At 34.3% G+C, this 22,126-nt stretch overlaps 4 protein-coding genes and 1 pseudogene across 5 annotated transcripts; 3 read left to right on the top strand and 2 right to left on the bottom strand.

The window, feature by feature from the left end:
- The first annotated feature begins 2,377 nt into the window (after positions 1–2,377).
- On the top strand, positions 2,378–5,517 carry LOC147541992 (mRNA splicing factor, thioredoxin-like U5 snRNP). 2 transcript variants are annotated; one of them, XM_086633061.1, is made up of 5 exons: positions 2,378–2,508; positions 2,574–2,764; positions 3,241–3,398; positions 4,396–4,462; positions 5,144–5,517. In XM_086633061.1, exons 2-5 carry the CDS (start codon positions 2,630–2,632, stop codon positions 5,240–5,242), a joined length of 459 nt encoding a protein of 152 aa, XP_086489187.1. In that variant the 5' UTR covers positions 2,378–2,508; positions 2,574–2,629; the 3' UTR covers positions 5,243–5,517. The 2 variants fall into 2 exon arrangements, with proteins under 2 accessions (XP_086489187.1, XP_086489188.1); XM_086633062.1 differs by having other exon boundaries at positions 2,378–2,486; positions 2,614–2,764.
- A 1,929-nt stretch (positions 5,518–7,446) lies between these two features.
- Positions 7,447–12,309, bottom strand: LOC147541993 (dihydroceramide fatty acyl 2-hydroxylase FAH1-like). The gene is made up of 7 exons (XM_086633060.1): positions 11,822–12,309; positions 10,248–10,317; positions 9,787–9,879; positions 8,975–9,171; positions 8,765–8,870; positions 8,172–8,318; positions 7,447–7,843 (listed from the first exon to the last, which is right to left on the bottom strand). The coding sequence occupies exons 2-7, from the start codon at positions 10,296–10,298 to the stop codon at positions 7,724–7,726; spliced, it is 714 nt and encodes a 237-aa protein (XP_086489186.1). The 5' UTR covers positions 10,299–10,317; positions 11,822–12,309; the 3' UTR covers positions 7,447–7,723.
- A 1,469-nt stretch (positions 12,310–13,778) lies between these two features.
- Positions 13,779–15,053, top strand: LOC147541994 (pentatricopeptide repeat-containing protein At2g22410, mitochondrial pseudogene; annotated as a pseudogene).
- Positions 15,054–15,433: 380 nt separating this feature from the next.
- Positions 15,434–17,277, bottom strand: LOC147541995 (ethylene-responsive nuclear protein / ethylene-regulated nuclear protein (ERT2)). Its single transcript, XM_086633053.1, has one exon. The coding sequence runs from the start codon at positions 17,068–17,070 to the stop codon at positions 15,688–15,690; it is 1,383 nt and encodes a 460-aa protein (XP_086489179.1). The 5' UTR covers positions 17,071–17,277; the 3' UTR covers positions 15,434–15,687.
- A 1,650-nt stretch (positions 17,278–18,927) lies between these two features.
- LOC147541996 (tubulin beta-5 chain) lies at positions 18,928–21,869 on the top strand. Its single transcript, XM_086633054.1, has 3 exons — positions 18,928–19,565; positions 20,356–20,625; positions 20,955–21,869. Exons 1-3 carry the CDS (start codon positions 19,172–19,174, stop codon positions 21,626–21,628), a joined length of 1,338 nt encoding a protein of 445 aa, XP_086489180.1. The 5' UTR covers positions 18,928–19,171; the 3' UTR covers positions 21,629–21,869.
- Positions 21,870–22,126: the final 257 nt, after the last annotated feature.

The raw sequence follows: 22,126 nt of genomic DNA on the forward strand, positions 1-22,126 counted from the left end.
TTAAATTATTAAACAAAAATAAAATTGGTTGTATTAGTATTATCTAAAAAAAATAGTGTTATAGGTTTTAAAAAAATATACATTATTTTTATGTAGCATGATTTTATGAAATATACATTATTAAGGTTTAAACTAAGCTTAAAAATATACATATTGATTTTATGTAGTATGATTTTATGAATATCCCATGGGATTTTTTTTGTTGAAACTATAACCGTTGGATTTTTTTTGTTGAACAATATCCGTTGGATTTTTTTTTGGAAAATATATATTTGTTTTTTTTTTTGTTATTTGTTAATATTTTGTTAACTTCTTAATTTAATGTTCGAATATATTTTATTTATGAATAATTAATTATGGTAATAGAAATTTGAATTTTGAGAAAAAATTCGATTATATTTGATTTTTTTTTTCTTTTAGTGTTGGGTTTACCAATTTAAGACGAAATTCAATTAATTTTATTTAGTTATTTTGTTTAATAATTTTTGTAGAGTTGTGTATAGAATGGAGGAGAAATTCGGTTATACTTGATTTTTGGTGTTGGTGTTGTTTAGCAATTTAGGACAATATTTTTGTTAGTTTTATTTAGTTATTTTTGTCTAATAGTTGTCTTTAGCAAAACTGAAGTTGCATATAGTACATCCAAAATTTAAATAAAAAAAATATAAATCTATAGATTATTTTGAATATATAAATAAAAGTTTAGAGACGATTTTCTTTAAATAATGACATGATTTACAAATGACTTTTTCAAAGATTTTAGGAATAGTTATTAGTTAATAGGATATGACTTTGATAAATAAGTATAGAAAAGATTTTAGAATGAGTTTTTTGAATTGATTTTGGAAATTACTTTGTGGAAATAATTAATAGAGGGTGACTTACATAAATAAATTAATAAGTTTAGGAAATTTTTTATTGAAAAGATTTTTGGCAAATGATTTTAGAAATTATATTTTGAAAATAATTAGTATAGGATGATTTACATAAATAGAAGATGATTTACATAAATAGAAGATGATTTACATAAATAGGTTAACAAGTTTAAGAAAGATCTTTTAAAAGATTTCGTGAATGTGATTTTAGAATTACGTTTTGGAAATAATATAGAGGATGATTTAAACAGATAAGTCAAGTTAGGAAAGACTTTTCGAAAATATTTTATGGAAATGAATCTTAGGAATGATTTTGTTGGATAAATCTTTTCGGAAAGGAATGTTTTCAATTTATCTATGGAATTTTTTTAAAAAAAAAGCATGAAAAGAAAAAAAAAAAAAAAAACAGGTTTTGACGGGTCGGACCGGGCCTGTACGGAACGGGCCCAAAATTAAATAATTTGACGACCAAAATAATTTGTTTTATCTGTTGGAGAAAATTCAAAAGGGAGAGAAATAAAGGGAAAAATTGCGGATTGTATGAGAAATATGAGGAGTAGTTATTTTAGGGAGAACATTGTCGATTATTGACGACCAAAATTCTGTTTTGAGTCTGTTTACAGGAAAATGATTTTATATTAGCGTTGGATGTGATTTTTTTTTTAAACTCCCAATCAAAATGGACGACTAGACTTATCCCTTGGATAACCAAATGACCTGTTTTATTATAACATATACTTCGTTATTTTGAGGATACATGAAAAATTGATTTCTATTGGTCTAAATTAAAAAAAAATGATGAGTTAGACCATTAGATATATATCAAGTGGACACTTTCTACTCTCACTCTCTAAAGCTCCGGCGAAAGGGAGGACCCCCTTCGTCGAACCGCTGGTTTCCAGACGAAACAAGATCGATTTTGTCTAAATTCCAAAAGTTCAGTGAAGGAGGTCCTCCCTCTCGCCCCCTTCGCTGAAGCTTTAAAGAATGGGAGAGAGAGACGAAGAAGGAAGAAAGGGGGAAGAAGGAAGAAGAGAGAGAAATAAAAAGGAGAAGAAAAATGAAGGTCGCTTGGAAATTTGGTCGGTCGATAATCTTCGTCGGAGAAGATGATATGGCGAGAGAGATGATGTGGAGGAGAGAGGTGACAGAATGGAAGAGAGAGGAAAAGATGGTATGTCTTTAATGTTTTTAATTTTTCTTAAAATAACTTACATTTTGACCCCCAAGTTAACTCTAAAAAAACTGAAATTTTTTACCTAGATTTAGATTTAAAAGCCTTTCATCAAAAAAAAGATTTAGATTTAAAAGCGGACCAATATTGAATTTACAAATAATTTTTATAAGAAGGAAAATTATGAAAACGAAAAAATTAATCATTGAAGTTAACTAACGGTGTTAATGAAATGAGATCAATTTTAAACTTACGAAAAGAAGGAGCCAAAAAAGAAGTTGGTGGCAAAGTAGAGGGTCAGAAAATAAACTTTCTTTTTTTGGCAAAGAAAAATCCCAATCTCAATTCTCACGTCTTCTTCTCTCATCTATCTATCTCCATCTGCCTGAACTCGTCTTATATCTCTCTCGCACACTCTCAAATTGTTAATCAGAAAGGTATTTTCGTTCTACTGTTTCAGTTACTTTTACACAATTGAAGAAGCGCCGGTGTAAGTTCTATTCATCTTCTTCAACAAAAAAAAGAAGTTCTATTCATCTTGTTTATGTGTTTTCTCCATCTGAGATAGAGAGAGGAAGAGATGAGTATTGAACTTGTTAGGACGCTGAGAAAGAAGAGAGAAGTGGACACAATAATCAGAGACACTATTGACAAAGTTCTCGTTCTTCGCTTTGGCAAACCCTCCGATGCCAATTGTCTCCAACTCGATGAAATCGTAAGTACTAATTTTATTCCCTTTCCCCCTTTTAACAACTCTTCATTAGGGTTTTCTCTTCATGATCAAAATCCTGACAAAGCAATCCATTTCTTTCATCATTTAGTGTTGAAGGGTATATTGTCAACCATCATCTGACTTTCAAGAAATTGAATTTATTGAGGTTAATTATAAATCAATATGACAGGAAAGCTGGAGGCCGTTGAGCCATTTCATGGCCCAAATTGTTTCTCTCTGTCAAATACACGAACCAGTGATAATTGTAGCTTAGTTAGTTAACTATTGCTACCTTTTCCTATTGACCTGCTTTGGGAGTTCAGTTAGTTCTTTGAATTTGATGTAATACTTATAGTGAGGTCAATCCTGATGCAACTTTCCTAGTCAATTTGTTATTCCAACACTCACATTTTTTACTAGTCTTTAATTAAATTAGGTTTACGATATTTTCTAATCCATTGCTTCACCTTATTTTATAGCTAGCCAAATCAGCAAGGGATGTTTCCAAGTTTGCAACTATAGCACTGGTAGATATGGAATCTGAAGAGATTCAAGTTTATGTCAAGTACTTTGATATTACTTTGGTACCATCAACTGTATTTTTCTTTAACGCTCATCACATGAAGATGGATTCCGGGTACGACTCTTCTGTCTTCTCCATAGGGTAATGTTTTTTTGAGTCCATGAGGTCGTGGGATAGATCTCGGTGGAAGCGGTTTGCCATCAAGATTTATCCTGTGTAATTTAGGCTATAAATTATGTAATAATTTGTCGGGATTTAGGCCTCTTTGTTGTTGGCCTTTAGGCCTCTTCCATTCTTGGTTTAAATTAGGCGGGTATCGTGCTTATTACAGTTTCATGATGCATCAATTCCTTGTAACGACTAACGTAGATCGTAGTCGAATTCTCAAAAAAAAAAAAATTGTTTTTTTGAGTCTTTTCGGTTCCATTCTGCATGTGTTGTGTTTCCTCATTGTTCTAACCAAGTACTTGTTAAAAAGGTGTTCCTGTTATCACTAGAAGAAACGAGTTTAACTCTTTTTAATCCATTGATTCGTTTGTAAAATAGATATCATATATTATACTTGAAAATGATATATTCCTAAAATCTCTCCAGAGTACTTCCACACAGTCATCTAATAATGTCAATTCGTAAATAATCTGAAGCCCTTTTAGTTAAGTATCACTATTTTTTACATAATCCTTTTTATAACATGACGGGATTGGGAGGACAATGTGCACTAAACTTAGTGTAAGTGCCCATCCGAGTGCCCGCACTAGCCCTAGTAGTGAAAAACCTTTGGAGCCTGCAAAATAAGGAATGTAGCTGCCTTCCTAGCCTGACTCCAACCTCCTAGCCAAGCACACACCTGTGTATGTCCAAAAGGTTATTAGGCCAAAAATGTACAACCCAGTGTCCCAGTCTTAACAACTTACCCTAAACTCTTTTCTTCGATTTAGTGCTTAGAACTGTCAATTTTCATATGCAAAAGCAGCGAAAGAAGCATGGTTCCTCTCTATCTTTAATAAACTCCATATATGACCTCTTCACCTTTTGGAAAGCAGAAACGTCACCTGACAGTGCAATCACATATCGTATTATGAACTCATATGTTGTTGTCTTTCTTTTTCAGGACTGCAGATCACACCAAATGGATAGGTGCATTCCATAGGAAGCAGGACTTCATTGATGTTGTTGAGGTATGCTGATTCATTTTAGTGTGGATTGGTCGTGATTCGTGAAATAGAAAGGTCATTCAATATGGTGTTTAATTCATCTTCTTGGTTGTTAGCTATTTTTCGTAACATAGACCTTCTGTTTAGCGTTTGTTTGCACTTAGACACGTAGAGTGCAGAAGATGTGTGCTCAAAACTCGCAATCACTTCAGTGGGTGCTTTTACTTACATAATGTGAGAGCATACATCTCTGTATCTGTATTACATATTATCATGTTAGACCATAAAATTTAACTCTACAATAGCTTTTTTTTTGAAGTTTCAATAGTTTCTTGTATTTACAATAACTAAAGTGTATCACCATAATATATATATATATATATATATATAAACATTTGCATCTTGCCTTTTATCTTCATCATTCCTGCACCCAGGCAATAAACTTTTGGAAATCGACGCCCAAACAAATCAATGGTACATATGGGAAACATTTACTCTGATTTATGCATGACATTAAACTTTTCAGAAGAATAAGGATGTAATGTGTTCATATTTTGTAATACATTTTGCTCTTGACATTTGCCGCAACTACCTGGAGCAAGCTATAGAGTTTCAGAGCTATAAATTACTTTAAACTTCTTGTGAATAGTTCATATTTGCAATTCCTTCTAGGGATGCTAAATTTGGATTTGTGACGTTTTGCAGGCAATCTATAGAGGGGCCATGAAAGGTAAACTGATTGTGAGTTGTCCCATCCCCCCTGAGAGGATACCTAAATTCCAATTGCTATTCAAAGACGTTTAACAATGGAACCATGGCAATTTTGGCAGGAACCTTATTGTGCCGACCTTTAGCCATTTTAAGATGAAAATATCGGAAAACCTATTGGTAAGAGATCGGATTGTAGTCTTAAATTTAAGGTTTATCATCGATAGTAAGTTTGTTATACTGACACTGTATGGCTTAATATTATCAGAGATTAGGTTTTCTTTGGTTGCCTTATGTGTATATTATATGCAATTGAAAGGATATAACCCATACTTGTTCCCAATGAAGGGTTTACTTAAACTTTTACAAAACCAATTTTTTCAGTTTGAATCATTTCTCTCATTTTTGAGATTAATCTTATAATAGTATACTACTATAATAATAGGGTTATTTCCCCATTGGCTCCTAAAGTGTGACCAGCTTTTTCGCATGACCCAGTTAGGAAAAGGATTTTTGAGCCAACAGTCCAAAATCTGGGGGTAAACCCAAAAAAAATCCACTCTTGCCCAAAAATTAGTTGCAGGTCCAAATGTCAGTTTTTTTTTTATTCCCCTCTTGCCCTTAGACGGGACATGCTGACGTTTTCCTGGAAAAAAAAAACTGACTGGTAAATAAAATAATTTACCAGTACACGAAAAATTCAAAGTTTCCCGCCCAGCAAACCATCTCTTCCCGGTAAATAAAATAATTTCCTGTACACAACAAATTCTAATTTTCAACTTTTTTTGAAATTTTCGAACGAAATCTTTTTTTTTTTGAAATTTTCAAACGAAATTTCAAATTCCCGTCCAGCAAAAGTGTCTAGTACAGAAAAAAATTTCCAGTAAATAAAATAATTTTCCGATCACAAATTTTTTTTTTCGAAGTTTTGAAATTTTCAAACGAAATTTCAAATTCCCGCTCAAATTTTCAAATTTTTTTACGAAATTTCAAATTCCCGCCTAGTAAAAATGTCTAGTACAGAAAAAAAATTCCAGTAAATAAAATAATTTCCCGAAAAAAATTTCGTTTCCCGGGAATTTTTCGGTGGCAGTTCCGTAATTTTCTGAACAGTACAGATTCTGATGGACGGGTTGTCAGATTATTTTTCAGAAAAAAATCGTTTCCCGAGAATTTTCAATGGCAATTTTGTAATTTTCGATGGCATGAACGGTAAATACTTTATTTTCTAAGGGCTCTTTACGTAATTTTGACCCCCAAACTGACACATTGGACCTCCCTTTCATTTTTAGGCAACTTTGGGTGAGATTTTCATTTTGGGCCCCTTTTTGGACCAATGGCCCAACCCCTCTTAGGAAAAGCACTGAGATGGCTTTTATTTATGTTTTCCTAAGCATTGAGGAATAAGTCGGACTTCAGCTTTTCTATTTGAATACAACATTTGACTTAAGGAGGCATAAAGAAAAGTTTTCAGAGCATAAAAGCTTTGGTCAAACAAGAATTGTTTAGTTGGCATTTTCATTTTGGGGTCCACAAATTAATAAAATTAGTTGGCATTACCATTTTCGGGTCCAAAACCTAAAATTTTATCAAATAGAAGTTTAAAAAACTTTCATTTTCCTTGTGACCTAGTTACAAAATTTTCCTCCTCCCCATTTAACTGCGAAACCCCAGTTATTTCTCTGCAAAAAAAAAAATGCTATAATGAATCATGAATCAAGTAGTAGGGTTTTAGGTTTAGTGCCGCTGAGGTGATGCTTCATTTGTGAGTTCTTCCCATTATGTCGATCCTTCCAACTGGAAAAGAGTCGGGAGAGAGAAGACATGAGGAGATGAAGAATGGGGTGTTACCGTGTTAGAAACAATCATGTGAATTTTTGGACTAATAAAATATGTTCTTTAAATCAATCTTTATTGACTGAGTCTTTATTCTGCGGAGATTTTTTAGAATGTCCCAAAGAATCCACCATTATAGTTCCTATTATTTTGCCTTCTCACCTTTTATCGCCACCATCGTCTTCTTCTCTTTATATTTCTTTCTCTAACAAGGACATCCGTCAATAAAGATCTTCAACATTGTTTTAATTTACAAAGTTCTACAAGGATGAGGGTACCATTTTTGTTTGAATTCTTCTATGACTTTTCTCTTTTTAATTTTTTATCGTGAAAGAGAAGAGAGAGAGAAAGGAGATCCAATTTTTATCCGGAACATGTTAATGGAGGTCTTACAAGAAGTGAAGAAGATGAATGTAGGAGTTAATATTAACCACAAAACAATGAGACTAGACAATGAGAGAGAATAGGTCACAAGATAATGTAGGAGTTAATATTAATCACAAAAAACTAACACTCCAGCAAGCATATATCTAAAACAATGGACAAACCTTCTAACAAACAGAGCTGAAGGGGGGGTACTGAGAAAGAATTGATACAAATATATTAAATACTCCCTCCTTCCAGAAAACCAAATCCCATTACATACTCAACTAGAAGAAAGAAGCCTTGGTTCCTCCATTTCAACACCTCATTACAAAAGAAACCAAAGCCTCTATTCATTTCTCTTTTATCAGAAGTGGATTATCTGCTTTTCTCGGCTCCTTTCGACGGTGGTAGTGTTCCAAATACCTTATCCCACAATGAAGAAGTGATCCCAAATCCCTTTGTCTGTACTCTAAAGTGATGATTCAAGTGATATCTCTGTAAAAATCAAATACAAACCCAAACCCATTTAGGCTTTGACTAGTTGGTAAGTGAAGAATCAAAATGGTGCAGATGGTTGAAATCAAGCTTCAATTCTTCTAAACAAGGGCAGAATACTAAACAATCTTAAATATCTTTAATTTCAAAGCATGGTAAAAGTCTCAGCTGGCAATCTTGTAGCTTTTCCGACTTTTTTGTACATCGAATTAAAAGTATCCAAAACGGTATGTGGAATCTAGAACGCACACTATTTTTTGTAAACCGAATTAAAAGTACCCTTACCCTCGTTTCACAGCAAATATATATTTTATTTTTCGATTCTCACCTTCAGATTTCGAGGAACTTCTTTAGTTGGTTGTCCATGGTGCAAGTAGTAGTGGGTACAGTCATACATCACATAGCCCAATAACCCGCCTCCAAATAAAGCAGGTGTGGTAGAAGGAGTTGAGAAGAGACTGACCAGTTGCCAGAACTATGAAAGATGCCCCAAAACTAATCAGTCAAAAAACAGCAGAAGAGATGTATATACGAGGCAATTCCTACATAGAAGCCTATATTATTCTCAGTCTCGCAATGTTCTAGTTTCAACCGCTCGATGTCAGAACTCAGAAAATAGATTTCAGAACCAGTGGACAGTTACTGGAACATAATGGTCATGGATATCACAAATACTGGTTTGGGTACCGGTCTTCAACATTTGTACGAGCTGTCAGATACAAAAAGTTATACGTAACCGAATAGCCGAAACAAATATTCGGCATATGACCAAGTTAGATAGGGTTTTTTTTTGTTGTTGTTGAAACTAGTTAGATAGGTTAGTAGAGAGAGAAGCAGTTACGAAGCACGTCGGCCTTAAAAAACAAGTATTATGAACTCATTGAATTGATAAGACTTGGAAAGAAAATGGGCAACACTTACGGGCACACAAAGAACAGCTGTAGCGGCAGGAGGGAAAACTAGGCGTAATCCATCCATGGGATGCTTGTGGTGGCAGCCATGAAGAAGATAATGCAAGGTATTGCCCCTGTTAAACATTATCAATATGAGGCTAATCCTATGACAGAGAAAAAAAAAAAAACAGAATAGCAAAGCTATATCCTTCTATTACTATCAGTAAAAGGAACTAACCAGTAGCTTGTGGTATGGATGTGGAAAAGGAAACGGTGCAGAGTGTATTCTAGTAGTGACCAAATAAATATTCCTCCAATCACCATTAAAGCAGCCTCTGGAATGGTATGACCCATTCTGATAGATAGGGAGACACACCAAGTGACAACTGGCAGCCAAATTGAAGGAATCGCCCACCATACTGTACGGGTCAAAAACTGTTTCCAAGGACAAGAATTAGAAATGCGAATACATTTGCCCAACACATCAAAGTACAAATATATATATATTATATTACGGTGTTGTAGGCACAGGTCTGCCATCAATACAAGCAAAGGGATAAAGAGCTGACATTCAGTAAGGCCAATCTCCTTAAGAGTTCACCATTTACTGACTTACATCATTATGCTGAAAAAATAACAGTCAACTCTAATAATTCTAATCTAATTATTATCAACAAACAAAAAGTATTAGGGAGGCTTAGGGTTTTACCGCCAGATTTTTATTATTCAATGGCTTTCACCCACGACTGGGAAGGTTTCACGATTTCATCCTAGACTACTATAGGTGTGTGACACTGACACGTCTGCATACTAGACAAAAGTGCCCTTCATGGCGCAATAGGTGTGATTCGTGATGCACTCCCTAAGTTGTAAAAATGATCTAGTCTAAATTACAACAGATATTGCACTCTTATTTCTTAATCTTCTTCTATTCTCTGTTATGACCGGCTGTAAGAGATGGGGGCCAGCAGAGAAAAGGAAATTGTACCAAACTGAACCTTCGGTTAATCAGTATATACACTAAGGAATCATGCATAAAAAGAGTAATACCTCCCAAAAGTCACTTCCGAAAAAGCGTGGGCCTTCCTTGCTAACAATAGGCTGATGAACCCACTCTTGATAATCCTCCCCTAGATGCCCAACCTGTAAATTGAGATGTTAAAATTTACAGAAAATAATTGGACAGTCTCATGGAGCTTCTATGCATTCACAGTTAAGATCTTGCCAAGCATGGGGGAAGTGTTCAGATCCAAATTCCGAAGCAAAAAAAAAAAAATATCAACTAAAACTTGGACAAACTAATGAAGACACTAGGATTACTTTGTTTTTTTTCTTTGATCAATAGGTGAAGAAAAAGGATGGGTAAGATACTGCAAAGTTATTCATACTCGGTGTTTACAGGTTCACCCCAGAGATCTCATACTTCCCAACTTTCTGAGGTTCTCTTAAAAAAGTCAACAGGAATGTTATTAAAAGAAGATAACATGAAAAAGATAAAAATCAAACCTAACCTGGAAGACGAGTGGTTTATTCAGATCAACAGTGAAAGCCTGTGCCACCATCTTAGCGCCTTTATATGTTCTGGAGACACATGTGAGTAAAAGTATGTTAGACACTTAATAAATGCAATTAGGTAATAAACCCAGAAGCACAACAAGATAATATGTTCTAGAAGCACAGTCAAACTATAAATTATTACAAATTTTTAGATAAACAGTACATGTTCCGGTTGCTATGTCTTGTAAGCTTGCACAATGATGGTAAGAGGAAGAATGAACATAACATACATGATAGTTCACAAACGTTACAGCTTCAATATCAGAAACCTGTTAATAGGAGTCTATGGAGATACAAAACAAGAGTTGGATTTAACTGATATTCACTATAAAAAGTCAAAAGACCCCATAAAAATCCATCTATCCATCAAGATATATGTTTATCATCATCAAGTATCCCACTTTGTATATCCATATCACTTGAGAAGCTCCAATACAAATTGTACAAGCTTTAGTTTCTGTGTCAGAGTGATTCAGATAATATCATGAAATATTGAGTAGAGAGAGTGAAATACAATGACGGAAATCATCTCTCCTGAGGTGGATAAATCGAGTGAAAAGGAAAAGAGCTGGCAGTATTTTTTGTTTCATACGAGAATGAATGGAGAAAAACCTTGAATAGAACTTTAAAAAAGAGTATCTAATTTGAGTTACAGTTCGACGATGGGGTCGGAGTCAAATCTGTGGGGGACTCAATCATTTAACAGTTTAACTTGAACCTCACAATTCAGTAAAGTTATCTCATAATTCTAAAATATGATACCCATCTAAAAGTTGTTCTACTTATTCGAGAAGAACATTCTCTCTGAACCCAATAAACTAATAAGAAGTATGCAGGATCTCTATCGAACTATTAGACCTCATGGCCCCTCACATAACTTCGACATGCCTAGTCGATCTTAACCTTCCATTGTAACCTCTAGTACCTGAAGATTCTGCATTCCTTGCTTCCACACTCTCACTTCTATTACGTGCCTAGTAGTGCAACCTTCCATTGTAACCCAATCTTTTTGAATCATTATCTCTCACACTTTCATCCCACCTCTAAAAATTATGCTTTCATGATTACGCACTAAAGTAAGTAGCTCCTTATGATGGGTATTTCATGATTTATCCTTCTTTTGTTTTCAAAACCCTTAAATACAAACCCATACATATAAACCAATTGATTAGCTCTCCAAGCATTCTTTTCAGCTAATTGCTTTTTAAACCGTAATTGTTCAGATCTTTTCGGTTTTTCTTCCTACCATTCTTTCCAAGAAACATTATCTATCTTCTCACTTTAACAACAATCCGTCATAACAAAGCACCACTATCAAAATTCACAATCAATGATAAAACTATACAATCTAACACAAAACCATTCAATTAAAACCTAAATTGATACATTATACGAACCAAACCTTTGAAAAAAACCCACAATTTCTTGTGATAATCGTAAAGAAAACCAAAGATCTAAAAGAAACAAAAAAAAAAAAAAAAAATCATGTCATTAAAAACGATATGAAAATAGATTGAGAAAAGCAAACCTTAAGATAATAACGCTGAGCAGATCTGGATCTTGAAAACCCTAACGAAAGGAGATTTATCAGAAAGTGAGAGTATATGATCAGCGTCGTCACAATGTGTCTCTCTTTCTCTCTCTAACTCACCATAAACTGGTTCGTTGCGAATGAAGAGAGAGAGAGAGAGAGAAGAGAAAGGAAGATGTTTGCAGAAATGGGTAAAAAGGAAAAATTGAAGTGGGGAAGAAATAAGAAAGAGTGAAAAATTCGCCGGTTATGAATATTTATTAACAGAATCATCGTAATGGCAGCGTGACCTTTCGTTGTAAATGAACGGTTTCCAGCTAAGCATTATCGTATATTCCTCTCATTCTCTCTCTCTCTTTCTTTCTCCCCAAAAAGTGACAATAGTTTTTTTTTTTTTTTGATGAAGAATTATTATTATTATTTTTTTTTTTTGTTGAACTAGTGACAATAGCTTTTCAAAAAAGTAAATCCAATCGGTCTCCTATCACTCTCACTTGAATGGCTCTCACCTGTTCAACAAAAAAAAAAAAGAATGGCTCTCGCCTCTAACATGTTCAGTTCCGTGGATAAAGAAAATCTTTGTTTTTCTGACATACTTGCTTGAAATTATATGTCCTGTTTGTCTTTCAATAACTGTACAGTTGATTTCTAACCTTTTTGACTAAAAATGAAATGTGAGACAAAAAAAAGAAGAGGAAAGATAACGACAAACTCAAACACGGATATGCTAGTGTGTCATTTGTGATGAATGGTAAAGACAAAAATATGAAAAAGATAAACTTAATGAAATTGAAGAATAACAAAAAGGAAATTTTAAAAAATTTGGAGCTTACTATTAATGGACAAAATTGTAACACAAATGTTCATTTTTAAAGATGCTCATTCTCATATTTCATTGAGTTGGTTAAGGGGAAGCAAAATTGGATTAACACTATTTTAATGGGTGATTTGTTTTAACATTTGTTCTTCTTCGGTGTTATTGTCATATTTAACCCTAAATATGATGTAGATTATACGAAGAAAAAAATAGAAAATTATGGTTAAAAGTCCATTTCGTCTCCACTAATATGCAATTAAACCACAAAAAGAGAGAGAAAGAATAAGCAAATAGTCCACAACTCTGTGGATCAATTGTATTTTTAGTTAGTAATATATCAGGAAAAAAATTCATAATTAACGTAAGGTCTTTTTTGGACGTTTATACTATTTTCACTCGTTTCATGAACTCCATATTTTTCAAAACTTTATTTTGTGAATATAATACACAACGAAGCGATGAACTATCATAATGCATTATGATAGAACTTTTGTTCTTCAACTTTGAATACAAATCGGTTTACTTCCTTAACGAAGCCTTTGTTTTTAAAGTAGATTTTATTCTCGTCCATTACATCAAAATTTATGACTTACACGAAAATTTAGTTATCCTAGTGTCAAACAAGACAAGAATGAAAGTTCTATAAGTGCTGAATTGTGACAAAGAAGTTCCATAAAAAGAAACATTTTCATCGATGCAGATGGCATTAGAATCAAAATGATTGGGAATAGTCATTTGGAATTTCTTCTATCATTGTTAAAACATTCATCTCATAATATCAATCAACTTTCTCAAATCTTTGCTCAAACAATAACAACTGGTTTCATAATCAACATTGCTCCTCTCACATGGAACTCAATCATCAGAGCTTACTCCAAGAGCTCAACTCCCATCAATTCCATTCTCATTTTTAATCACTATTTTAACACTAAAACTATCTTCCCTGATAACTACACATACCCATCTCTAATCAAAGCCTGTTCTTATTTTCCTAATTCACTTTCAAAAGCTAAAGAAATTCATGGTCACTTAACAAAGTTAGGTTTCTATCATTCTGATATTTATATACAGAATTCTTTGATTCATTTTTATGGGTTTGTAGGGGAAGCGAACGATGCCCGTTTACTGTTTTATGAAATGCCTCACAGAGATTTGGTTAGTTGGAATTCAATTCTAGGAGTTTATAGTTCAAACCCTGGTTTGTGGTTTGAACCCCTGATCTTGTTTAAGGAAATGTTGTTTTTTGATGTCAAGGCTGATGCTGTTACCATTGTCATTTTACTTTCGGCTTGTGGACTAGTAAGAGATGGATTTGAGTATGGAAGAACAATCCATGGTTATGTTATGAAAGTTGGAATCAAGTTTAGTTTGAATTTGGAGAATTCATTATTGGGTTTGTACTCTAAAGGAGGTGATATGAACACGGCGATTCGTATATTTGATGGAATGATGGGTAAGCAAGATGTAGCTTCAAGTACTATTATGATCAATGGTTATGTAGAAATGGGTTCAATAGATCAAGCTAGGAAGGTTTTTGATCAAATGGATATAAGAGATCAAGCTTCATGGAATTCAATGATCAATGGCTATGTTAAAGCCAAGAAACCTAAAGAAGCTTTAAAGCTTTTCCACGAAATGGAGATGAAAAATAATGTGAGTCCGGATGAGAAAACGATTGTTAGTTTACTTTCAGCTTGTACTAGTTTATCAGAGCTACGACTCGGACGATTAATTCATCGGTTTATTATTGAGAGAAACATAAAGTTCGATGTATTTGTTGGAACAGCTCTTATTAACATGTATGCTAAATGTGGTAGTCTAGAGGAAGCCATGAAAACATTCAATAAATTGCAGAAGAAGGATGTTTTCACTTGGACTACAGTCATTACAGCATTAGCAAATTATGGGTATGGAAATGAAGCTCTGAACTTGTTCGAACAAATGCAGAAAGAAGGAATTCAACCAAATGAAGCTACTTTTGTTGCTGTTTTAATGGCTTGTAGTCAGTCAGGAATGGTTGAAGAAGGTTGTCAGTTGTTTGATGATATGCGTAAGCTTTATAATATTGAACCAAAGATCGAACATTTTTGTTGCTTAATTGATCTTTTAAGCAGAGCCGGTTTGTTATATACTGCAGAGAAGTTTATTAGTAACTTGGGAGCAGATGAAAGAACTATAGCTTATAAAACTCTACTAAGTGCATGTATAAGTTATTCTGATATTAAACTCGGGGAGAAGATCGCAAAGAAGATGATCGAGTTGGGTCCTCAAAGTCATGGAGTTTTCATTCTGTTATCGAACTTTTATGCTTTGGCGAAACAATGGGATAAAGTAGTGGAATTGAGAAGGGTTATGAAAGAACTCGACGTAAGAAAGGAAGTAGGCATTAGTTCTATCGAAATAAAAACATAATTATACTCGAAGAGAAGCTCTAGGCCGATTCTACCAGTATCGTGGTTACCTACCATGTTTGTTGACAGGAAGATCATACAAGATCAACAACATACGGATTAAAGCATACGCGAAACTTCATTGAATCTTTGACAAAGGTTTAAGTTTTGTGATGAAGAACTACAATGTGTGTGATCAATTAAAGGTAGTTGTCAATTAAGAACTCAAATTCTAGTGGGCAGTGTACAACTACTTGGACTTCTTTTTGTTCAAGTGAGATCAATGAGGGTATTGGTACAGAAAACCTAACACGACTTCAAGAAGTTATCAAAGATCGCATAAATGTGTAAAATAAACAGAGATAAACGGTATCGAAGATGAAAGCGAAGCCAAGCAGCAAATTATGGTAACAGTTAAAATTCTATATCATAATCAGTAAGTTTACATTAACAAGATTTTCGGAGTACTTCACCTTCATATAGGATTTTATTGACAGAGAGTTGAACTTTCTCAACGATATTCAGTTCTCGATAACACAATGTTAACCCTAGAGAAACTTCACAAGAACCCAAAACAACATAAATACAAGGCTTCTTCTTGTTTTTCTTCATCTCTCCATGTTCATGAACTCTTTTGGGTTCAATTGGAGATTTGGTCAATCTACTTTGTTTCTCATTGCAATTCGAAAGAATAAACTTACCAATAGATACCAAGATATGGTAAGTAGAAGTGCTATAATTCGACCTCCGATGAGTCCGACAAGAACAATCACAAAAGGAATTAGTTGCTTTAGATAACTGGTTGTGATATTTTCAGCATTACCTTCCTTATCTACTTCCACATTAGCTCCAATATCGCTTTCTAGTTCAATCTGCGAAAAATCACTGCAACTACGAACTTGGTCTTCATCTTCTTCAAAATCATCATCATTCTTACTTTCCCTTTCTTCTAGACCTTGATCATCGTCTTCTTCTTCTTCTTGGTATTCGACCATGTTTGCTTTCTCGTTTTTTGAATCTAGATAACTTTCTTCAAGACCATTTTTTCTCTTCTTCGATCCTCGAAGCTTCTTAGCAACAAACTTCTTTAACATATTTGAATTGAACTTACCACTTCCTTTCTTCTTTGAAATTTTGATATTTGCATTATCAATTACTTGTTCTTCATCATTCATTGAAGAAGATAATGTCTTTACCGTTTGATCCGAATCAACGAAACCCCATCGACACCCACTATGAAGAGAATCAAACCCAGGTTCAATCTGGATTTCTGCATTCATATTTACCTCATCAGCCATAATTTTGGCTCCATTGTTATCTCCATCCAAACCAGAATTATAACCTAAAACTGTCTCTTCTTGTTCAATCAAGTTATTACTATCAATCTCAGGCGAAACATTACTTAATAAAATGTTATTAATCATAGAATTCAAACATTCTTTCGAATCTGAACGCGGTTTAATGAGAGAGAACAAGTTCTTACCTGCACATTCCACTAATAAAAGTAGAAAAGTTGAAATTGTGATTACAATTGCAATCTTCTTGGTTTCTAGGGCTAAAATTAAGATTAAAAATAGCTTCAAGATAAACATAAATCCCTTTTTAGGTCGACGAGTAGAAGAAACTTTTTCTATACTGGAACAAAAATGGCGTTTTATGATGGGTTCAATACTGGAAGGGGAAGCTGGAGTCATTAACATAGTTTCTGAATTTGAATTCGAAATCGAATTTGAAGATGAAGGAATTTGATTAAGAGAACGAAGAGGAAGAGAAAGAGCACGAGGAGGAGGAGTAAGAATAGGAGGAGAATTTAGAGATGAGATCTCTAAGGAAGAAGAAGATGATAATAATAAGGGTGATTTTTTCTTCTTGGAAGAAGGTTTTTTGAATCGATCTCGATTCTTGACGATCAAATCAATAAGAGATGTTGGGAAACCGGTTTCTACAACGAGAGATTCTCCATGTTTGGATGATGATTTGAGATCTGATACAAATCGAGAAACTCGACCGATCTTCGATTTCTTCCATGGAAGAGGCATGATCGATCAATCAATCAATCTGAGAGAAACCCTTTCTTATCCTTCTTCTTCCTCCACCACCACCACCACAACCAGTAGCTTGAAGAAGAAGAAGAAGATCGGATCAAACATCAGAATATCAGAGAGATCATGGAAGATTGATGAATTCGTGAGAAAATAAAGTTAGGGTTTTTAGAAGGGTAAAAATGGAATAAGTGGGGGACATAATTATTTTTTTTTTTTTTGATTAAAGCCTTAAACAAATAATAAGTTTACAATCGGACCATTCCTAGCAAGAAAGCAAAAAAGAAGGTCTAATGATCCTTCTCATTCTCTCTCTCTTTCCACGCTGAAAAGGTTAACCAACTGACTGCTTAAACGTGACTGATTAGTAGCGACCTATTTCTCACGCGACAGTAATATTTAGGGTTTAGCCCAATATTAGGGATTATTTTCAAATGATCCTCAAAATCATAGACTAGTATGATAGTATCCCTGTTTAGTACCTATAGTTTAGCCAATATAGTCACAAGTACATAACGCGACACACTATAGATACTTGACATTTTAAGGCCACAAAAGATCCTTCCAAGTCTACCGTTTATGTAGATAAATATATTTTCATGAGGATATACATTTTTTTTTTTGAACTAATATACATACATTAACTAACAAATCAAATCCACCACCTCCGACATCTTCGTCACAGGGAAATCAGACATAAATTAAGTCAAAGGATCAAACATCAAAGATCATGGAATATATACAATTCCAGACGTGTGTTCTACTAGAGAATATATGGAGAATTGTTATATGGCGGCAGAGAAAACAACATGGTGTCTTGTCCTGGCTGGTGGTGAAGATGAAGACGACCGATTAACAACAAATATTTTAACTTTTGGTCTTAAAAATGTAATATTTGTTTGACCTCAACTATTGATTTTATCATGCATAAGTCAACCCATTAAAGTTCTAACCATTTTTGTCAGTTTTGGACCTTTAGAGATCTAGGATTTTAAAGTTCTTGAACTTCAGAGTTCTAGGTTTTAAAATTCTAAAACTTACATAGCGAAATATTTTGGAAGTTCTGATAACATCAAAATTCTGGAACTTTAAAGTTTTCGTAGATAGTTCATAACTCGGAACAAACCATTAACATGAGAAAATATGTTCAAATACTTATTAATCGAAGATAAATGGAAGAACTGTAAACTTTGATTTTGGTTGACTTTAAGGTGGCAAAATTCTATTTCAAACAAACAACGGTTTTAAAATTCATTGTATCCTACGAACTGGATAATAGTCATGGTTAACTACAAGCAAAATTTTAGTCTAAATTTTGTTTCCCACACGTCATAGTCTTAGATAATTCATTATGATTGTTCCTAATGTATTATAAATTTTATTGTTTTAGTATTTCTTTTTATGAGAACTCATAATATACGATGCACGTTAACAATGCATTATGACAAATACCTTATTTTTCTCTTCTCCGGGTACAAAATCGTTTTCCTATTTAAAATACATTTTTTTTTTCTTTGCCATCACCACTTTCGACTCATAACAACAATGTTTGCCTGAATTACTTGCGTACATATTTGTCACATTTCTTGATGTTTGGATAGTAAGGTTGAACTTCGTTCAAATTCTCAATCCGTGTCTTAGTGAATGACGTTGGGCTTCAGACCTCTTTATTATGTTGTTGAGTTTCAGATCACTTTCATTTGTAGTTTAACTTCGGCAGTTATCGCGCTTATCACATCTTGATGACGTATCAATGTCATATAGTGATATAGAACGTAGTCCATTTCATAAAAAAAAGAAAAAATAGACACCCCAACATGTTTGAGACAATTTGGGATAGAAGGGTGGAGACAATTTGCTAAAAAGTCGTTCCATTTAACAATTCAAGTTTCATCCTCACCAGTAATTTGTACTCTCTCCGAGACTATAAATAGCATCCGACCACAACTTCCCTATGTATCCTCCGATTTTCTGTTAAAATCCCCAACCGAAATCTACTTTCATCATCAAAATCACCTTCCTAAAGTCTTCTTTAAATTCAACTTCCTCTCTCTGATCTGGTTTCCAATAATCCAAAACCATCATCATAATCATCAAAATGAGGGAAATCCTTCATATTCAAGGAGGTCAATGTGGAAACCAGATTGGAGCAAAATTCTGGGAAGTAATATGTGATGAACATGGAATTGATGGAATTGGAAAATACAATGGTGATTCAGATCTTCAACTTGAAAGGATTAATGTTTATTATAATGAAGCTAGTGGTGGACGTTATGTTCCTCGTGCTGTATTAATGGATTTAGAACCAGGAACAATGGATTCAGTTAGATCTGGTCCTTTTGGTCAAATCTTTAGACCTGATAATTTTGTTTTTGGTCAATCTGGTGCTGGTAATAATTGGGCTAAAGGTCATTATACTGAAGGTGCTGAACTTATTGATTCTGTTCTTGATGTTGTTAGAAAAGAAGCTGAAAATTGTGATTGCTTACAAGGTACTAGTACTATTTTATTCATCTTTCTTCTTCATGTTGTTGTTGTTGTTGGTTGAGGTCTTTATGGAAACTTTTTCGAAAAAATCAGGGGTCTAAACTCCCTAGGCTTAAAAAAAGATTCATCAATTTTTTCTAGGCTTCATCTCTTTATGCAAGGTTTTCACAATAAAATTCGCACGAAGATACACGCATAGATTGCACATGTTTGCGCAGTTTGTACATGACGCCCAACCATATAGATTGAATTTTTAACCAAGGTTTTATAACAGTGGTGTCGGGTCAGATTGTGGCGCACCACGTCTAGGACACAGGGCTGAGGGAATGACGACAGATTAGTAGCTCGTATCTGGCCATGAGGGGATCTAATGTGTCGTACTTGTGTTAATTGCCCTCTAGTTGAAGCTCCCCAAAGACCCTCAGTTTCTTTATTTGTTATCACCTTGGTGTCTGTTCAGCTTCCATGTGCGACGAGACTACGTCCAATTACGAGCTGAGAGAAAACGACCGATTATGGTTTTTCAACATAGTTGTACTGCAACTGGTATACTACATCTTCATCCTAATGGCTTAGTCGTACCAACCACAACCTCCTTACTCTCTTAATGTCGACATATTTGACCTGTTAGGCCCTTGGCCTTTTACTCCATTTTCCGTCAAGAAATGCAACTTCATGTATTCATTATGACCCATTTATATTCTTGATGATATGGTTTTGTTGTCTCTCAATGACTATTTATGTTAATTTAGCTCTTATGTGAAATGTTCCCTTTTTCTTTTTATATTGATATAGGATTCCAAGTATGCCATTCTCTCGGTGGTGGAACTGGATCGGGCATGGGAACCCTTCTCATCTCCAAGATCAGGGAGGAGTACCCAGATCGTATGATGATGACATTCTCTGTTTTTCCCTCTCCTAAGGTCTCGGACACTGTAGTGGAACCATATAATGCCACCCTTTCTGTTCACCAACTTGTCGAGAATGCTGATGAGTGTATGGTACTTGACAATGAAGCTCTATATGACATTTCCTTTCGCACTCTCAAGCTTGCTACTCCTACTTGTAAGTCAAACTTCATTACCAAATCTTTAGCATTTCAAAAGCATTTACTCATCTTTCCACCCACTATTTTAGTTGTTTTTGGGTTTATGGAGGTATAGTTATAAAATCATCTGTTTTTTTAAATTTTCATGAGTTTGTTTTGTTCACATTTCATATACGAAATGGGGTATCCATGTCAAATAGACTTAAGTCAATCACATGATTGATTCCACTTACTACTTTTGTGGTTACAAGAGTCTGGTTATTCGGGCGTTCAAAAACAATTTATGGTTAGTTTCCTACTCTCTTTATATATTAACATAAAGTCATTTTTGTTTTGTTAACCTCAGTTGGTGACCTAAATCACCTCATCTCGGCAACCATGAGCGGTGTCACATGTTGTCTTCGGTTCCCTGGACAACTAAACTCTGACTTACGAAAACTAGCCGTGAATCTAATCCCATTCCCTCGTCTCCATTTCTTCATGGTTGGCTTTGCCCCATTAACATCCAGAGGTTCTCAGCAATACCAGGCCTTGTCTGTCCCCGAATTAACCCAACAAATGTGGGACGCCAAAAACATGATGTGTGCTGCTGACCCTAGACACGGTCGTTATCTCACTGCTTCAGCTGTGTTTCGTGGTAAAATGAGCACGAAAGAAGTTGATGAACAAATGATCAATATTCAGAACAAGAACTCTTCTTACTTTGTTGAATGGATACCAAATAATGTGAAATCTAGTGTTTGTGATATCCCACCAAAGGGTCTTAAAATGTCATCAACATTTATCGGTAACTCTACTTCTATACAAGAAATGTTTCGAAGAGTTAGCGAGCAATTTACAGCCATGTTTAGAAGAAAAGCTTTCTTGCATTGGTATACTGGAGAAGGAATGGATGAGATGGAGTTCACTGAAGCAGAAAGCAACATGAATGATTTGGTTGCGGAATACCAGCAATATCAGGATGCAACAGCTGACGATGAAGAAGAATACGAGGAAGAGGAAGAAGAGGAAGCTGCCTAAGCTTGCTTTAGGTATCCATATATCCATATTATAATATAACTAAATATTTTTTCCACATTTTATTCTCAGTGTGGTTGTTTTTACCTTTAAATATTCTAAATAAAAGAAAAGATTGGGAATGATGTCTGATACTGTGTGGCTGTATATGAGTTTTGATCATGACCTTTGTGTGATTATGTGTTAAATTCTTGGACTTGTGTTTGAATTATGTATAATGTATTTTCGGTTATGTTTTATTGAATCGTTGTTCCCTTTATTGCTCTCATGATGAGATTGACGGCTGAGTAACTTACGATGTTTTCTAATATTCAATTTTACTATTTATGTATTATGTTGCTATTTTACGGTATGATCCGATAACAATATCTGTAATATGGTTATAGCAGGCACTACTCTCTTGTCTATATATATGCAAGAACTTGCTTCTTGTCAATGAGAATGACTTGTAAATTGGGAAGTCCACTTTTTATTCTCCCTCTAATAAACTGCTATTCTCAT

Source organism: Eschscholzia californica, unplaced genomic scaffold (assembly GCF_041429995.1).
Source record: "Eschscholzia californica isolate CP2 unplaced genomic scaffold, dmEscCali1.0.p SCAF_4, whole genome shotgun sequence".
Taxonomy (NCBI): Eukaryota; Viridiplantae; Streptophyta; class Magnoliopsida; order Ranunculales; family Papaveraceae; genus Eschscholzia; species Eschscholzia californica.